Source organism: Gopherus flavomarginatus, chromosome 3 (genome assembly GCF_025201925.1).
Source record: "Gopherus flavomarginatus isolate rGopFla2 chromosome 3, rGopFla2.mat.asm, whole genome shotgun sequence".
Lineage (NCBI taxonomy): Eukaryota > Metazoa > Chordata > Testudines > Testudinidae > Gopherus > Gopherus flavomarginatus.
In genome coordinates this window covers 194,753,641-194,769,868 of record NC_066619.1, presented here as the reverse complement: position 1 = coordinate 194,769,868, position 16,228 = coordinate 194,753,641, and the positions used below count along the sequence as shown (strand labels likewise).

Genomic DNA, 16,228 nt, shown 5'->3' with positions numbered 1-16,228 from the left:
ATATCTTAGTTTTTATCCTTGTTTGTTAACAGTTTGCTACTTTACTTAGTATAGTTAGTGTCAAAGTTAGAATCAGGACTCACAATTTGTCAGACCACTCTGTTTATTAGCGCAGCGCTCCGCCAATAACATTCAGAATATGTGAGTGGCCATGCAAGGCCCAAACAGTCTTATATATACAGATAAAAGAGCGGGAATTTAGACAAAGGGACAAAGAAATCAAAACAGTAAAATTCACCTGGGGCGCAGCATGCATATCCTATTTCCTTACTAACTGTTATCGATCTAAGGCTAATGCTTCACCAATTGCCCTTAAACGGTGCAATTGTTCTATGTTAATGTCTGTATTCCTGACACCTGGTAGCAACATTCCAACAACTTTGCTTAAAGGTACAGACAACATTTCTTTAATCCTTTCTATTCTTACTATATAATTCATTCTACTTTCACAATCCCTCCTTTTGGTCAGGCGTACGCCATGACCAACAATTACTGGGTTTCACAAATTAACCATTCCTTATTTCTTTGTTCATCAGTGATATTCAAAATCATCATATTAGCACTCTGTTTTGGGGCAGTCATCTGGGTGACACAATTCTGGATACAACAGGAGATTAACTGAAAGCATACAAAAATCATTAAGATTCCAAACAGGATAGTTAGGGCTCCCTGAAACAACCAGTTTCCTATGCCAGAGAAATTGAACAGGTTACTTAGCCATAAAGAACTCAGCTCTTCATGAGGAAGATGTGCGATTTGTTCTAAGTGGCTATAGCGATCTATTACCTCATTGGTATTGTATAAACACACAACATTGTTTTCCAGTGAGAGCACAGGTCCCTCCTTTTGGCCGTCAGCACTATGTCCAATGCCTGATGGTTCTGGAGGGCCACCTGTCCGATCGCCCCTGTTTTTTTGCTCAGGGCTCTTAAACTTTCTCTGGTTTTATTTGCCATTATTTAACTACTTAGGAGCCTTTTTTTGCCTGGTGTATTGCTTTCCCAAGTGGGATAAAGGAACTGCCAATAGCCTCTTCCCAGGTGTTATGACTGTTCCATATTATGTTAAACGGACAAGGTCCTCCAGTGAGGTCTGGGGAATTGAGTGGGATAGCCAGGACAGGAACACCAGTTTGAGAGTGGGCTGGGATGTGGCTGCAGACCCAGCATTTAGAAATAATAAGGGTCTGAGCTATCCACACTTGCTGCTGGATAAAAGAATTGTCATTGTGGACTCCCCAGACCTTAAGATACCAGCAGCCGAAGAACAGGCACCACCAGAGGCGCATGTTGGAGGCAGGGCCCTTCTGGTTCTGACAACCTTAACTGAGGGAACTGCAGTTACAGTTTTATGTTCACCAGGCAGCAGGCACTTGGCTCACTACTGCTTCTTCTTGGGCCTTGCTTTATGTAGTCATCTGCTTTTGGCAACCCTTACGAGAGCGTAGATTGTAAGGTATTGCAGGCTGTTTCTCTACGTCTTTTTCTGGAGTCAAAAAAATTGACTCTGCGTGGTCCTGAGGTGATGATTGGTTCACTGGGGTCTGTGCATTCTTACACTGCGAAGCATGGATCCACTCTGAGATGCCAGACAGTTTAACAGCCGTCCCTTGACTCTGGCTGTAACAATGGCCTTCACACCTTATCTTTTCCTGATGCATACATTCCTTATTCACACAAATAGATTTGAGAATACAAACAGTAGTATTTTATATTGAACAAAAAAAAAACCATTGCAAATTAAACCTTGCTAAGTTTTACAATTGATAACTAAGACAATTTACATTGAGACCCAGGCCTTCAATGTTTCTCTAATTTACTTAACACAGACACAATAGAGAATCCTGTCTCTTACTACCTAAATCTTAAAACAAAGAGTTAGAGAGGGCCCAATTTGTAATGCATATGGGAAAACAGAATCTTATAGTCCCAGGGGGTCATTTCTTTCTGCTATTTAAAAATAGTGACTAGCAGGATGAAATCAAATTATATTTTAATTCTTATGGGATATTATAAAATCCTGCTCCTACATATCCCTCTTTTGACACTAAGATTATTAATCGCCAGTGTGACTTCTTATTTAGTCCACGTAATAGAAAATACTGGGAGCTGATTTGGGCCTGTGGCTTTAGCTTTACATACATTTGTTTTATTCACCAGCACATTTTAAACATTTTAATTAAACACATACAATGTAAAACCAAAAACAATTAGGGTAGTAATATTAGTATGCCAGTAGTTGTGGGAGACCATTCAGAAAATGTTATACCAATGGTAAGCTGTTATGCTTTTATGCAGTGGCAATTTTTAACATGTCCCCATTTGCGTGTATAATATGAATAGCCCAGTTTTATACATTGTTTTATTTATTTATTTATTTAGGACCCATGTTACCTTTTTACCTTTTAACAGATGATTGGTGTTTTTACATAGCTGTATATATATATGGATTATTTACAGGCACTCTTCTGGAAAAGGGCCCATTTCCCTTCAGAATGGCTGCAAAGAAACCAAGAATTCTCTCTCTTTAACATGGTCCTTTTTTAACATTTTTACAAAGTTTAACTGCTTAATTTTTTCCAGCCTCTGTAGAGTTAACTTTTCACTCTCTTTACTTAAATTACTTGTTTATGTTTCAAAATGACACCTTTATCACCTCAGATTTTACCATTTTAGGTATTGTTCCAGGGGTTCATGCCTGCACTTACTGCTTTTTTTACTTCTAACACTATTTCCTTAGGGCTTTCAACCTGTTTTTCAGTTTCTTTATCTGTTGCTTGCCTGCTTTTCTGGGCCCGATCCTGCTTTTTTTTTTTTTTTTTTTTTTTTCCTTCCTCCAATGAACCGTTTGTGAGTGCTATTGTGGTCACTTCACGATTTTGAAAGAAATGTTCAAGGAAAGGGACCAGGAAGGGTGGGAGCTAGTTGAGGAGCTCCCCCCCGCCCCCAGCCTTGCTGAATTGGTAGTGGGACACTATAAAGAATCAGTTTCTGAGGCAGACAACAAAGGGGAACAGAACAAGGGACTTTTTGTCCTTTTTACAATGAGATGGGAGTATGAAGGGGTTTGGATCGATCCGGGGTTTGGGGAACGGGGTAAAGGGGAGCGCTCGGTCTAGTGCTGGGAGAGGAGGCTTTTAATAAAGCTTTTAACTTATTATTTGAATAAGTGAGAGGCCAGTTTTGATTTTGTCCACCTATGATTTGCCTCTTGCCACCACTGCATGAAACAATTAACCTCTCCTTTAGCAAATTTAGTTTTAGGTTGGCCGAGTTTGTCTTTTAAGACGTCCACTCAGTCTTTGTTCCAAGATTTTAACAGTGGCCACTGAGTTTTGGGATCTCCCTGAGTTAGCCTAGACCATTTTCCCAGAAATTTACAGGAGTCTGGACCCTTTTTACAGGAGTCTGGACCCATCCTAAATACATAAAATGAGCTGGCGTTCATTTAGGGAACTGTCCTGACTTAGACGTCTGTTTACCAATACAGGAGGACTTCACACACCAATCACACAAGAAGGAAATTCAGGTTCGTCAGAGCGATGCCTGCTGCAACACACAAAAGGAGCCCACAGGCTACTGCCTCAATTGCCCTTGCTTTCACACTAAGGGTTTTACCCAAGGTGTGGTGCGGCTGCAATTGTGCAGATTTCACTCACTTAGACCACGGGGACAGGAACCCCTTGGTCGGCCGATCCCCAGACAGAGACGGCACCAGACTCAAACACTCCACAAGAGGACAGATAGACACAGAGACAGGACAGTCCTCAGTCCGGACAAAACACAGAAATAATTACCTGACCAGATTCCTGATGTCAGATCCCGGGATTCCTACCAGAACAGAGTGGGAACCAACAGGTTCGATGGCGTAGACCTCACTGTGGCTATGCGCCTTTCCGCTTTAGTGGAGGATCGCTTGGGCCAAATGCCCAGGTGCCGGCTGCCACGGTCATCCTACAAAAACAGTCAGGAATCACACAGCCCCAGTGAAGACGGTTGCCATCTCGGTGGAACCTCCAAATTGTCAAAGTTAGAATCAGGACTCACAATTTGTCAGACCACTCTGTTTATTAGCGCAGCGCTCCGCCAATAACATTCAGAATATGTGAGTGGCCATGCAAGGCCCAAACAGTCTTATATATACAGATAAAAGAGCGGGAATTTGGACAAAGGGACAAAGAAATCAAAACAGTAAAATTCACCTGGGGCGCAGCATGCATATCCTATTTCCTTACTAACTGTTATCGATCTAAGGCTAATGCTTCACCAATTGCCCTTAAACGGTGCAATTGTTCTATGTTAATGTCTGTATTCCTGACACCTGGTAGCAACATTCCAACAACTTTGCTTAAAGGTACAGACAACATTTCTTTAATCCTTTCTATTCTTACTATATAATTCATTCTACTTTCACATTAGCATTAGTTAAATATTAGTTAGCTATCCACCACGATGAACTAATCTGCTCAGAACAAGTAAAACAGGTGTTAATAAATGGTAGGAAACCCAACACATGTACTACTTACCTCCAAAAATGAAAAAGATTCTTCATGTGGTGCCAGAACAAACAAATATCTGCAAACCAGGCACCACTACCACTAATTCTGGAATACTTTTTATTCCTAATGGCTTGCTAAGAGCTCGCTTAGAGTTCATCTCGCTGCCATCACAGCCTTCCATCAACAAGTAGATGGGACTTCAATATACTCTCACCTGATTACGAAGTGATTTCTCACAGGAATACAAACCATGTACTCAGACATCAAGAACCCACATTAGCATAGAATTTAAATCTGGTGTTCAGAAGTCTAACCAGAGCCCCATTTGAACCCTTTGCCAAATGCTCATTCCTTCACTTATCTATGAAACTGGCATTCCTGGTGGACATTACATCCATGCACAGAGTCAGCGAGATAGGGGCTCTCATGGCTCAGCCCCCACATTCACAATTTTCTTCAAGGATAAACTGACACTTAGAACACATCCTAAGTTTATGGCAAATATATCGTCTACATTCCACCTGAACCAACCGATTCACTTATCTACATTTCATTCAAAACCACACACTAACACTCAAGAGGCGGTCCTACACACACTAGATGTTCACTGTGCCTTAGACTTTGATCTGGACAGAATGAAGCCCATCCAAAAATCACCTAGACTTGTGTCAACAACGGAATGATAAAGGGCTCTGCTATATCTACACAAAGATTATCTAAATGGATAACCAGCTGTATCCATATGTGCTATTCACTACACAACACTGAAGTCCTCCGGGTAGCAGAACCCACTCGACAAGAGCTTCATCTACCTCCATAGCATTCTTACACAATGTTCCCATTCTAGACATCTGCAGGGCGGCCACCTGGGCCTCTGAACACACATTCATGAACCATTAAGCAATTACTCTCAATTCAAGCTCAGACACAAAACTAGGCCTTGCTGTGCTAGCCTCAGCAACAAACTCAAGTCCAAAGCCCCTTCAGTCCTCATGAGGGCACTGCTCTATATTCACCTGAAGTGGAGCACCCACAGGGACGGCGCTTGAAGAAGAAGAGAAGCTTACTCAGCTTGTGCAGGAACTGAGGTTCTTTGGGATGTGTCCCTGTAAGTGTTGCACTACCCACCCACCCTCCCCTCTGCTTCAGAGTACGAGTTAAATTCTCCACGGTAGAGAAGGAACTGAAGGGGTTGGGCCGTGTGCATGCTAAATGAGGCACCAGCAGCGCAGCGAGACTGCTACTGTGCATGTGCACCTCAACCAGACATGGCTACTGAAAATCTCCAATTGACAGTGCCAGGATGCACCAACACCTGAAGTGGAGCACACACAGGGACACACGTCTCAAAGAACATCAATTATTGCATAAGGTGAGCAACCTTCTCTTACAGTGCAAATTCAAAGACTTGAAAATTGAAGAAATAGCAGATTACAGTTGCTTGTGCAACCTGACTTCTGCTCCTTTGTTCATCCAACCTGTGTAATGAATGAAAAATTTTGTAATAAATATAGTAAATGATCATGTAATAAGACTATCAGAATACACATGCACAATGGGGCTGAATTAAGGTTCCATAGATAACTGTAAATCTGGCATTTCCTAGCTTTTGAGTGTTTGGCTTTGTGACAGAAATAACATTCTTTTAACGTGGCTTTTTTAATGTAATTTCCTACGGTTTTAATAATGGTTAAAAACAACCTCTGTGTTATTAATTCCCCATCATGCATCATCAGCAGAGTTTAAATGGCAGCAATAACTTTGCACTGAGCCGCATGGTCACAGGTGTCTAGGATTCCTGAAGAAGTACAGCAGATTATTGAAGACTTTTTTTTCTTTTGAGGGCTGTGCTTGTTTTCACCTCTAAAACTGGAAAGGCTTTACACACATTAAAAGACTAGAGCAGTCCCTAGGACTATTACATGCTGGCTACAAAGAGGACAAAATATTGTCCTAAGTTCCAGCCAAGACAGCAATTCTACCCCTACAGGCTGTCTGACCATTTAGAGAAAAAGAAAAGATCACAAAGGAGGCAACCTCTGCCTTCTACCTCCTTGATCATTTCATTCAGGCTCCCACAAGTCTCAAAGCAGCATGTTTGACATTTTTGTTAAAGATAGCATACCTGCCAGCTTGGATTTCTCTGGCTTTTTTCTCTTCCTTTGAGAATAGGTTATCCCATTTCCTAAATGCATGGCAGACCATCACCTCAGACAAGTGGGTGCTAATCAGGATGGCATCAGGATGTACCCTACAGTTTTTTTCTATTTCCCCCTTTCCACTTCCCTTTTCAGGGACCCATCTCATGAATCTGTGCTAAGAGAAAAAGTGCTGATTCTGCATTCTTTGAGAGCCACAAAGGAAGTGCCTCTTTCACATCAGGTTGGGGTTTTTACTCCCAATATTTTCTAATACCCAAAGCCAGAGGGGTTCTTAGACCCATCCAGGACTTCAGAACCTAAACAGAGGTATCAAAAAGTTTAAAGTTGTTCCGTATGGTTTTCCTACCTTCTGTTATCCTTTCTTTAGATCTAGGAGACTAAGATGCTGCCCTTGACTTACAGGGTGCCCACTTCCATGTGGCAATCCACCCTAGCAGGTTCCTGAGGTTTATGGTAGTAGGAAATCCTTAACAGTTCATGGTTCTATCTTTCAAACTATCATCAGCACTAAGGCTTTTATCAGACTGCCACCACAGCCATGCACTTATCTCCACAATGAGGATGTCTGCATGTATGCCTACCTGGACAATTGATTGACACAGGGTCACTCCAGTCATCAGGCAGAGACCAGTATTTGTTGGACTCTCCATTTGTTCAGCAGCTTGGGTGTGAAAATAAACAGAAGTCAAATCATGTCACTTTTCCAAGAATAGAGTTCATTGGGGCAGTCCTAGACTCAACCACTGCCAAGGCTTACCAGGCAAAACAGGACCTCTGTGCATGGTTCAAGGATCAGCCATGAACCACAGTGAGGAATTACTTCAGGATCCTAGGTTAGATGGCTGTTTGTATATATGCAACCCCTCATGCCGGCTGCACCTCCAGGAAATGCAGGCATAGCTCAAGTGAGTCTACCACCCCCAGGTTCGTGATGTGGACAAACTAGTATGCATCCCAGTCAGGGTCTGTTGTCTCTAAATTGGTGGATGAGTCAGGGCAATGTACATGAAGAATTTCCTTTGTCTCAATCTCTCGCCTCAGACTTTGGTAAAAGACGCTTGTCATGAAGTAAGGTCATTTGGATGATCTTCAGGCTCAGGGCTTATGGGCCACTCACAAGGCTAGGTTACATGGAAATGTTCTTGAGCCATGTGCAATATTCCAAGCATGTCACATTCAGGGCAGGATCATGTAGGTGCTCCGTGACGACACCACAGCAGTATTTTATGGGAACAAGCAGGGAGGTGCTGGGTGTCAGTCTATGTCAGGAGGCAGTCAGGTTGTGGCATTTCTGCATATGGAACTCAGTAACTTTTAAGGCATCTTACCCTGCCAGAAGTTCAGAATAGTCTGGCAGATCTTTCAGCCTGGATCATGAATGGCCTCTCAACAAAGGCATTCAAGGATCAGGGTTTAGACTAGGAGGATTTCCAGCAGCAGATTTGTTTGCAACTTGGGAGGAAATGTGCTTAGCTTTGCTGAAGAAATGGTCACAGTCCCAGGTCCATCTCAGACACTTCATTTTTCCTGTAGGGAAAGGCTAGAGTTATTATCAAGCTGAAGCAAGAACAATGTAAAATGATCCTCTTGCCTCAGCCAGTCTGGAGCTAACTTTTTAGTATTGGACCTGTGCAGAACTCTTACTACTTCCACAAATCAGAGTTGATATCCCAAAATCACGGGCGAATATTACACTCAAATTCTTGGGTGCTACATTTCATGGCATAGTTCAGCAGTGGTTAAATACAGAGGAGGCAAGTTACTCAGTGGCAGTCAAGAACATCCTGCTTAATGTTGATTATAAATTGCTCTCACCCCTTGCTCCACCGATATGGCCACCAGGTGCCCGTTATCTACCGGGTAATGAGCGTTGGAATAGGGCGGAGGTTCGATCACTGGATGCCCTGGGGGGGGTGACAAGTGCCCAAGGGCAGTGACGGGGATAACGCAAGCAATCAGTCGTAGTGTTAAAGATTGAGGATTTATTAAATGAGTCACAGATAAGGATAAGGGACCACACGATTAGTTACAACTTGGGCTTACAATATAATACTAGAACAAATAACACAAACACTACAATTACAAATAGAAGCTGGCCCTGGTATTTTTCTAAGTCCCAGTAATTATTCAGGTCGTCCCAGGGGTTAGTAAAAGTGATATTAGTACTGTTAGTAACCATAAATGCAGCAGCTAATCTTACTAAACACAGGTCGTGAGGCTTGACTGGCCCCCCTTGCTTTCAAGGCTTCCTGGTTAACGGGTTTCCCCTAGCAGGAGCCTTGGGGCGGCTGGAACCAGTCTTTGCCTCTTATCTAACAACACAGTTATACTTAACAGCTAATTCTACTTACACACACAAACCACGAAAGTTTCATTACGGCCGGCAAGCAGTCAGGCTTCAGGAAACGCGTGAGCCTGGAGAGAGAAATCTTCAGGGTGATCAGGCCTGGATACGGTTCGACGGGAATTCGTGTTCTCTCCACCCGTCCCCGGGAGGGGGCCGACAATATATAACGAATTTTTCGTCATAATTTATGATAAGCCAATTGCGGGGTCGCGAGTGGCTCATGCCCATACAAGGGAGGCAATCGGGCCCCAGCATCTCTACCCAGGAAGCGACTGTCGTGGGGGAACTTCCCCTCCTCAGGTCGGCCGACCGCAAGGTGCTGTTTCCTGTTACAAGTTCTGCTTTCTGAGCAGCTATGTGATCAGTGGCAGTTCTGGGGGCTGGGGGAAAATTCCGTTGGGGGGTGGAGGCCGGAGCACCTGCTGTCTGGCCCTGGGGCCCAACTTGGGGGTCTAACACTTAATAGTAGGGCAGGCAACATTCCACAATAGTTACTTACATTAGTAAGTGGAAGTGTTTCTCTATTTGGGCAGCTAGCCACAGTGAGTCTCCTATACAATTCAAAAGATTTTGGACTATCTACTACATAACAAAGTTGGGTCTAGCTTTCAGTTCCATTAAGGTGCACCAGGCTGCAGTTTCAGTGTTTCCCCTTTCGAATATAAGGTAGGATTGTTTTCACCAGTTCTGTGGCAACCAGATTCCTAAAAAGTGGAAAGAGTCCATCTGTTCCTTTCAGGAATCTGCCTCCACCTTGGGACTTGAATTCAGTGCAGTCAGCTCTTATGTCTTCTACTTGAGCCCTTAACCTTCTACTTATTACACCTCTCAGCAAAAGTGCATTCTTAGTGACTACTGCTAGAAGGGTTGAGTAACTGCATGCCCTGGTAATGGGTTCCTCATACACTGTATTCCACAAGGACAAGGTGCATTTCAGGCTATACACAAAGGTGGTGTCTGATTTTCACCTACATCAGTATATGTACTTGCCAGTCTTTTGAAAAGCCACATGTTCGCAGGGATGAACAGTAGCTGCACACTTCAGATGTGTACTGAGCCCTAGTCTTGTCCTAACCTAGGCAAAACAAATCCTGTTTGAGGTTCTTCCCAGCTTTTCATAACCTATGCAGCATAAAGGTTGAGTCACTCTGTTAGACCATAATGACTCTAAATGCATTATCATGTGCTGTGTTGCCAAAGGCATCACACCTCCTAAGAATTTGTCAGTGTATTCAACCAGTGCGGACTTGGCCTTGACAGCATTTGTGGGAAATGTCCCTCTTGTGGACATCTGCAGGTCAGCAGTGTGGTCCGTGGTCTTTTGCTAGACACCTTGCAGTTACAGCTGCATCAAGGGGAGATGCAAATGGAGAAAAGTGGTTCTACAGTTCTATGATGGAACTCCTGGCTCCATCTCCATTAGTAATGACTTGGAAGTCACCTACAGTGTCATGAAATTATGTAAGCACTCTAAGAAACAGTTACTCACCAACTTATAACTAAAGGTTCTTCAAGATATGTTGCAAGTTTCCATTACATGACCCACCATCCTTTCCCAGTGCATTAAAGTCTGTCATCAGGATCCTGGTGCAGAGGAACTGAAAGATGGACTGGGCAGCTTGCCCTTTATATTCTCTGTTTGGGAACCACTCTTGTGGGCACCAGCAGGGAAAACTCTTCGGCACTGGTACACAAAATGCACATGTATCCGCAATGTAATGAACATATGCAACATATCTTGAAGAACAAGGGTTAGGAGAAGGAGAGTACTTGTTTCTTTCTTAACTTGTAATCCTGCTTCTCTGAAGAGATCATTTTTGAGGATTTATGTGTTCACCCCTCCTAAGATAACTCTTTGAGGTGCTGATTACTATAGGATTTAAGATGCAAAGCCTATTGGTCTTGCTGTTTTATCTCAAGATTTTATAATCAAATTTTAATTTTTGTAATTGGCCATGAACAGTTTTGTGTTCATCCGTGAACAGTTGACTGAAAGATTCCAAGGGCAGTGGTGTCAAATCACTGATGAGCCCACAAGAAGCATAAGTGATGTAGGTGCCTTGTTTGCTCACTAAGGGTTGTGCTAGTGGTTGGTAGCACATTTTAAAAACTTAGAGGTGGTCAGTCTGTCATGTTCTAGGGAAGTGACATGCAAGATTTTGCTTCTCAGAAGGATAACTAACTTCCCCTTCCTAACTGGCACATGTTTGGCTTTTTTAAAAAAAGGGATTCACTGCTCATGTTTTTAGTAGCATCTCTCTAATGACTTTTTTTTCTTTTTACAGGGGATCTGGAGTCCTCAAAAAATCCCTAACCCAGATTATTTTGAGGATCTTCACCCATTTGAAATGACTGCTGTCAGTGCTATTGGTTTAGAGCTGTGGTCTATGACTCCTGATATATTCTTTGATAATTTTATCATCTGTTCAGAAAAGGAAGTGGCAGATCGATGGGCTGCAGATGGCTGGGACTTGAAGAAATTGGTAGCTAGTGCTAATGAGGTATACAGTAGTATTTACCATACTCACAGTAGCCAAAATAAGCGGGGAAATGTGGTGCTTGAAGATTTTACTGTTAATGTAGACAATATATTGATTTGATTACTTTTTATTCAAAGTGGATAACCGTTCTGAGAAATGTGCTAAATCTTTCTAGTTTGACTGCTTAGCTTTTTCCAAATCTACGCTCTTCTCAAATGTAAGCCTTTGAAGCACTTGGCTTACATATGGGTGAAATCCTGATCTCTCTGAAGTCAATGACAAAACTCGTATTTACTTTAAATGGTGCCAGGATTTCAACCCTAGATTTCAATACTCCTTGATAAGTAAGAGTAGGATCTTTAGACTCAAAGCCTTGATAGTATACTTGCTCTAAATACGTAATCTCTCCAGGAATGGATAAATGACCAAGGATACTGGTCATGTAGCAAATCTACTGTCGAGCAAATTTAAGGCCCTTCATCTCTCTGAGCACATATTATACAACTCTGAAAATACAGTGTGCATCAGTTATCAAATCCATGTCCCCTATCCTGTCCTCATGTGCATATCCATCTTTAAATGCACTGCCTGGAGACAGCCAGCACCTTTGAAATCCTATGTGCACACATCTCCAGCTTATGTCACAAGATGTGCACATGATACTGGCCTATTTTATATGATCATAACTCTCTCTAATGGCTGTGCCCAGCAACTACAAAGCCTCTTTCTTACAGCTAAGAGCTTGTCTACACAGTGGGATAATGCACTCTAGTGCACGTTAGAAATCATACCTTTGTAAAGTGTTCACCCTAGGTATAATTTCTAAAGCACATTAAAGTGTTTTCCATTAATTGGTCCTCACAGACCCTGCTGGTGTGCTTTAACATAATGCTGTTTTGAAACAGTACTCTGTTAAAGGGCACTAGGGAACCTTTAGCTTGCACCAAAAGGGTCTACACAGACCAATTGAGGCACAACACATTAGTGTGCTTTAGAAAACACACCTCCATAGAGCACATTACCCTGCAATGTAGATGAGCTCTAAGAGTTCTCCGTTAGCTCAAATGGTAGGATGCTGGCCTATGCTTTCAGTGCTTGGGCTCCCACTAGTGACCATGTATTCTGTCTGTGTGTGGCTCCTTTTCTTATATCTGCAGATCTCTAATGGTGCAAGTTGACAAAATTTTGTCCCTTAATATTTAATAAACAATATTCTTGCCCTTTAAAGAGAGAGTGCATGTGTGCAACATTATAACTGGTAAAGAAAATGAAAAAACACACTACATTCCCAGAAGAGAAGCCTTTTACATGATGTTAAAGATTAACAAATGTCTGTACAGTACTTTGAAAAATGCAGTGAGCTATATAAATGCTAGGTCACTTTATTCATTATAGTGATTCGTTCTTCATTTCTTTCTGCAGCCTGGTATGTTTAGTCAGTTGGTGACTGCTGCAGAAGACCGTCCATGGCTTTGGGTTCTTTACATCTTAACTTTAGCACTGCCTGTAGGATTGGGTGTATTGTTCTGCTGGCCAACCAAGGTAAAAGAAAAATTAATTTTATTTTCACCTTTTTTTTTTTTTTTTTTTTTTTTTTTTTACTAACAATAGTACCGTAATTTGTTTGACCTTAATGCTCTCTAGCAGCAATAAATTTACATAATTGAAAAATCACTTGGGTTTTTATTGTAAATCTTAATTTTAAAAATAGGCCTTTACAAAATCCCCCCAAATTAGAAAATAAACATTAGATATAAGTAATTTAAAAATGTAAATGATTAATTTTTTATAGAAAATAGAAAAAGACATTGACTACAAAAAAATGGATGTCTCTAAGCCAGTTACAAAGGGAGAACTGGAACAAGAGAGAGGGGAGATAGCTGATGAAGCAAAATTGGAAGAAGAAAAAGAAAATAAAGATATTGCTGTAGAAGGTAAGCTGAGCAAACAAGCTGTGGTTATAGACATGTCAAAATTCAAATAGCTATAGACTGCTTTTCCAGAATAATTCCAGTTCTTAAAACCAGCTATTGTAGAGTAACAGAGCTGGGGAAAAAAGGTGTTACATTACAATAAGTAGGTCTTTGACCATTACCTGCCTGGAGTCTACTCTTCTTTGACCTTTGTGAATAGCTGCATCGGCTGGGGCTGTATGCACACCTTGCCTCTGCCCTTCTTGTCTCCACCCTCAAGCAAGTGCGCTCAGTCCAACTGCCCTGCAGTTCCTTCTGACCGACCAAGGCAAAAAGCAGGGACGCTACAGTGTCTTTTGGTCTCTCATCAACTTCTTCCTGTAGGAGAAAGTTTTTTAATGCCTCTAATATATAAATATAGTTAGTTGTGCATAATGTTAGGCTTTATACTCCTCCTGGATATTTGGTCTCTTAAGATGCTATTGAAATGGTCTCACTTCGTTTCAGATCTAAGATGACCATCAGCAAATCTGTGGCTTTAAGCTATGCTTCTCCTATGCTACTTTGTCCATCGTCATTAAATGTATGTGATGTTTCTCCTTCCTTGGGGAGAAGCTTGTTCCTAACTATTCTATGTGCAAATTGTTCTCACACAATCCTGGAGAGCTGCCAGCTACTTCACTTTTTATCAGAAACTATGAGGGTTTCATTTGCTGGCATTGAACTGCCTTAGGAGCCTGCACAGATCTGTCTCGTTCTGCCAAGTCAGAAATCAGTAGATCATCAGGCCTTGAAATACTTTTAGACTTAGCTAAAACATCCCATGCCACTGGATCCAATACAGAGTGTTCTTAAACCATTCTGATACCTTTTCACTTCATGGTAGCATTCCTCTCAGCTGAAGTTGTATATAAAAAGAGGGGTCAGCGCCTTCCTTGAGCACGGTCTTGGCGTCTGTCAAGTTCTTTCAGATGACTAAGCCTTCCAAAGACTTTATTTCAGTATTACTCTTTTCACTCCTTACTGAGGAAGTAACAGTCAAGAGGCAAGTGATTATCAGATTGTGTCCACACTAGTGTCTCCATCCTCTTGATGACAGTGTTTTCTGGCATTGGTGGGTGACCTCAGTGTCAAATGCGTTACCATTGGCCACTTCTGCATGAGATGGATGCTTCAATATTGATAGCTTTTGGCTGTGTTAGTGCTGGTGCTTTGGTACAGTCTGTGGCAGCACTGAGACATTCCATCTATGCCTCAGCATCAGAGGCATTAACTGTCCCCATGCCACCTGTACTGTTGACATAAGCATCAATTGCTAGTCCAGACTCTCTGGCATTTTCTTTCCATTCTTCCTCTTATTTTGGCCTAGGCACTGTCATATTCCTTGCCCTTGAATAAAGAAGCCTCCCTTGCTTCTCCAGTGAGTGCTTCCCTTTACTGTTTCCTAATTGAGTTCATCTTGGAAACCAGGGGCTACTAGAGCCTACTTCACTGCTATCAGCATGGCAGTGTGGGATTCCTGAGTTACAGGTTCTTTCCATCCAGTTCAGGTGATGCTGCATCTGTGTGTGAGCTCCCTCTTAGTAAGAGTTTCTCTAAGGGATACACCTTTTTCCTATGAACCACTGGCACTTTGGGACTATTGGACACTTTGCACTGGTTTTACTAAAGAAATTTTAGTGCATCTCTTGCTTTTTTTCTTCCCTCCCTTTTCCTTTATCTCTTTCCATTTCAGTTTCCTTCAGTCTGTTTTTTTTAATATGTACGTTTTTCACTGCAACGTTCACTTCCCTACTTTGTTCTTTTCACACTTCCACTGATCGTCTCCTTCCTTCATCTCATTGTTTTCACTTCCTCCCGTCTATTTCTGTCCTAGAGGGCAAGGTTCAGCCTGCCAGCATCTCAAAATGCCACCAGGAATTTAGAGAAACAAGGTGGATGAGGTAATATTTTATTGAACCAGCTTCTGTTGATGAGAGAGAGACAGAGCTCTTCTTCGCGTCTGTGTGGCTCTAAAGCTTGTCTCTCCCACCAATAGAAGTTGGTCCAATAAAAGATATAATCTCATCCACCTTGTGTCTCTAATATCCTGAGACCGACATGGCTATAACTACACTGCATATCAGGGATTTAAGCAGAACAGTACAGAGCTCACTAATCATACTCAGCCCACATTGCCTTGTCTAAGACTAGAACAGGAAGAGTGAGCTGCACACTGATCACCGCCGATCTGTCATGTGATCTTTGCTAGTAATCCTATGGGAATGGCCAACTGCCCTGCAAGTCAATAGAAATGACTGCCCTCCACGGTACATTCGCAGCAGCCCAGTTCAGGCCTGTTCTACATAGTTAAACTCATGAGATGTAACTTCATATGTAATATCATGAAGATGAAACTTTATTTAAAGATATAAGTAAAGTAATCATATTTCTTAGACTACAGATTTTCATACTGTAAAATAAAAAAAATCTCAATCTATTAAACTTCCAGGATTTTCCTCATGTTGTAGTGTGATGTTTCCCTTTAGCAGAAAGGAGATTAGTTTTGTGGGAAACAGTCTTAATTCTTAAATCTGCATTAATCCTTAGGCATTGAATCAAGCTGTACAACTCAGATACTCATTGCCATTCAAGATTTTTTCTGGTTTTCTTCTGATGAGGTGCGAAATACTACTGAAACATTATTAAAAGATGTATCTTTCTGATAGCTGACTAGCATTATCAAAGTAGATTTTGGAGTGAATGTAGTACATGTGGTGCCAACTGCAAAGAAAAATTAATTGGAATCACACAACTTCTTTGATTAACTTGTTTAAGAATTTTATCTT

General features: G+C 41.8%; 1 protein-coding gene across 1 annotated transcript in view; it reads left to right on the top strand.

Moving 5' to 3' along the window:
- Positions 1-16,228, top strand: part of CLGN (calmegin) — a 68,473-nt gene that overhangs the window by 45,006 nt on the left and 7,239 nt on the right. Inside the window, 3 exon segments of the mRNA XM_050946458.1 lie at positions 11,293-11,508; positions 12,910-13,029; positions 13,280-13,421. Coding sequence (XP_050802415.1) covers positions 11,293-11,508; positions 12,910-13,029; positions 13,280-13,421 — 478 coding nt within the window.